The 2,340-nt window shown below is 49.3% G+C and overlaps 1 protein-coding gene across 1 annotated transcript in view; it reads right to left on the bottom strand.

Moving 5' to 3' along the window:
* Positions 1 to 289: 289 nt before the first annotated feature.
* LOC104493350 (protein SCO1 homolog, mitochondrial) overlaps positions 290 to 2,340 on the bottom strand; it is a gene marked incomplete at its 5' end in the record, with an annotated part of 4,459 nt that continues 2,408 nt past the window's right edge. The window contains one exon of the mRNA XM_010136009.1: positions 290 to 418. Within this exon, the coding sequence (XP_010134311.1) occupies positions 290 to 418 (129 nt within the window). The remainder of the gene's footprint in view (positions 419 to 2,340) is intronic.

Here is a 2,340-nt window from a genome sequence, read left to right as displayed (position 1 = left end):
TCTTCCCAAACAAAAAGTGTTGTCCATTTTTTGCTCCCAAACATGTTTCAGAGAAGTCCCAAATTTCACCCTGTAGCCTAGAGCTTGCTGCAGACAACACCCCTGTGAAAGGCTCTGTAGAGATCTTTGGCAGTGGGGTTTGGCAGAAGTGGGATTGTCCTTCTCCTCAGAAGAAAGGAGGCATGTGGTGACAGGCTTTGACACTTGTACACTTCTGCTTTAACTCCAGTGCACAGTTACAGCCAAAACTGCAGGTGATGTTCACACCCATCGTTGAAGACCTCATGTTTTAGGATCTGTATTTCCTCATGTGTGCAGCAATAGAAGCAGAAATCTCAGTGCTCCTCTTATTCTGGCCATAGTAGTCCACAAAGTCACCGTCTGGCCCAAGGAGGTACATGATTATTGTGTGATCCACCTGCAAGAGAGCACATTGTGCCTTGGTAAAAAGATCAGAGAACCACAGAATACCAGCTTAGAAGGACCTCAAGGAACACCTGGTCCAACCTTTCCTTGTTCTAGACTGGTGGCCCAGCCCCTGGCCAGCTGCATCAAGAATCCAATGCCAGAGACTCCACCACTTCCCTGGGGAGGTTATTCCAAAGTCCCATTAAGGAAAATTTTCTTCTTGTGACCAATGGGAATCTCCCCAGGAGTGACTTGTACCCATCACCCCTCACCTTTTCCATGTAGCTCCTTGTAAAAATTGAGCCTCCACCTTCTCTGTAACCACCCTGTGAACATCCTGCCTGTCTCCAGCCCAGCAACAGCCTGGCCTTCGGCTCAGCTGCCTGACCAGACCTCACCATGAAGCTAAAGATAAGGAAAACCTCAGCACCACCTCAGTGACCTCTTCCTGTTTCACCCAAGAAAATAAACAGAAAAAACCCGCTGCAAGCTCAGGACATGGGAACGAGTCCTTTGGGTAGATGAAGCTGCTGGTACCCTCCCTGCAGCACAGAAAGGGCTGGGGCAAACCTGTGGGATAACGGCCTTTCCCACTCACTTTGCCCAGTCTCCCTCTACTTCTCATGATGCCCCATGACCCCCACAAGGTACCCGAGCTCCTGCTGCTAATGTGCTGTCAGTCCAACATAAACAGAGGCTCTCCATGAAGGCAAGTTCACTGTCAGTGCGAGCAATGGAACCATGGTCTGGACACAGGAGCTGGCATGGAGGGAAGTCTGTGTGCGGGGAGGGGGCTCCCTCTACCGTCCACAGGGAAATAACCTTAAAAAATGTCCAATGTAGCAATCCCTTGAAGTTTGCAATTTAACCGATATAAAAATTAACTCCACTGTACGTGTATTTAAAACACCACCATCTGCATCGAACTGCGACAACATTCTTATGAGCAATGACAGACCGCGAATCCGACAGCTCCGGGACACCATCGCCTCTACTGCCAGAGAAAAAGAACCGAAATCACGAAATCACACCAGCTTCTCCTGCACCACGAGCTAAAAGGACACATTAAACTCAATGGCATTTCTGTCATCGAAGGAATGATTTTTGCAATTCTATTGAAGCGAGTTTAATTCTAATATTTTCCTCTAGTTTCCAGTTTTCAGGATAACAAGATCAAGTTTTAGGATAGCATTTTGTTAAGGAATCTGAAACATGTTTTTGCTCCTTCAACCAGAAACTAGCAAACAAACAAACAAAAAAATCTATCAGGAAGTCAGGTGGCCTGCGCAGAGCATCTCCACTCCCCGGCTCGTGGGAGGTTAAACGCAGCCAGGACGGAGTGCAGGTTCTGCGCAGTCTGTGTGCCGAGGAGCCGATCCTCAAGCTGTGCCTGAAGCCTGCGCTGCTCACACTGCACGCACAGCGGATCATCCTCTGAGCGGCAACACAGTCTTGTAAACCACAGAAGAAACCGGCTGGATAGCCTGACCTTCAGAATTACGAAGTTGAGATTATTAAATAGGAACTCGGAATATTCAAGTGATACTTGAAAAATGCCAACAGATGTTTAGGAATTGTAATTTCCAAACGCTCATCTCAATGTGCTTCTCAAGTCACAACAAGCAGCAGAGTTTAACTGGCTGCAGGGAACCTCCTCCTCTTCCCACCTCCCAGCAGCCCAATGAGGAAACGACCCGCTCCGGCATAAGCGCCAGTCCCAGTCACCAGCTGGCACAACTGGTTCCTGCAGGACGTACGAAGGGGAAAGAGCCATACTGGAAGAAACGGCAAAGCAACCATTGCCTGGGTAAGTCTCAGGAAGGCACAAAACCAGCCTCAGGCTTTGCCTTGCAGACCTGCTGCTGCCGCTGCCATCCTCTTCCCGTTCTGTTTGAGGCCCGCGTCCTCCAGCCTCGCTCCCTGGACCCAGCC

Source organism: Buceros rhinoceros, unplaced genomic scaffold, assembly GCF_000710305.1.
Source record: "Buceros rhinoceros silvestris isolate BGI_N320 unplaced genomic scaffold, ASM71030v1 scaffold16315, whole genome shotgun sequence".
NCBI classification, from domain to species: Eukaryota; Metazoa; Chordata; class Aves; order Bucerotiformes; family Bucerotidae; genus Buceros; species Buceros rhinoceros.
The sequence above is the reverse complement of the archived record's forward strand: the minus strand, read 5'-3'. Positions and strand labels throughout refer to the sequence as shown.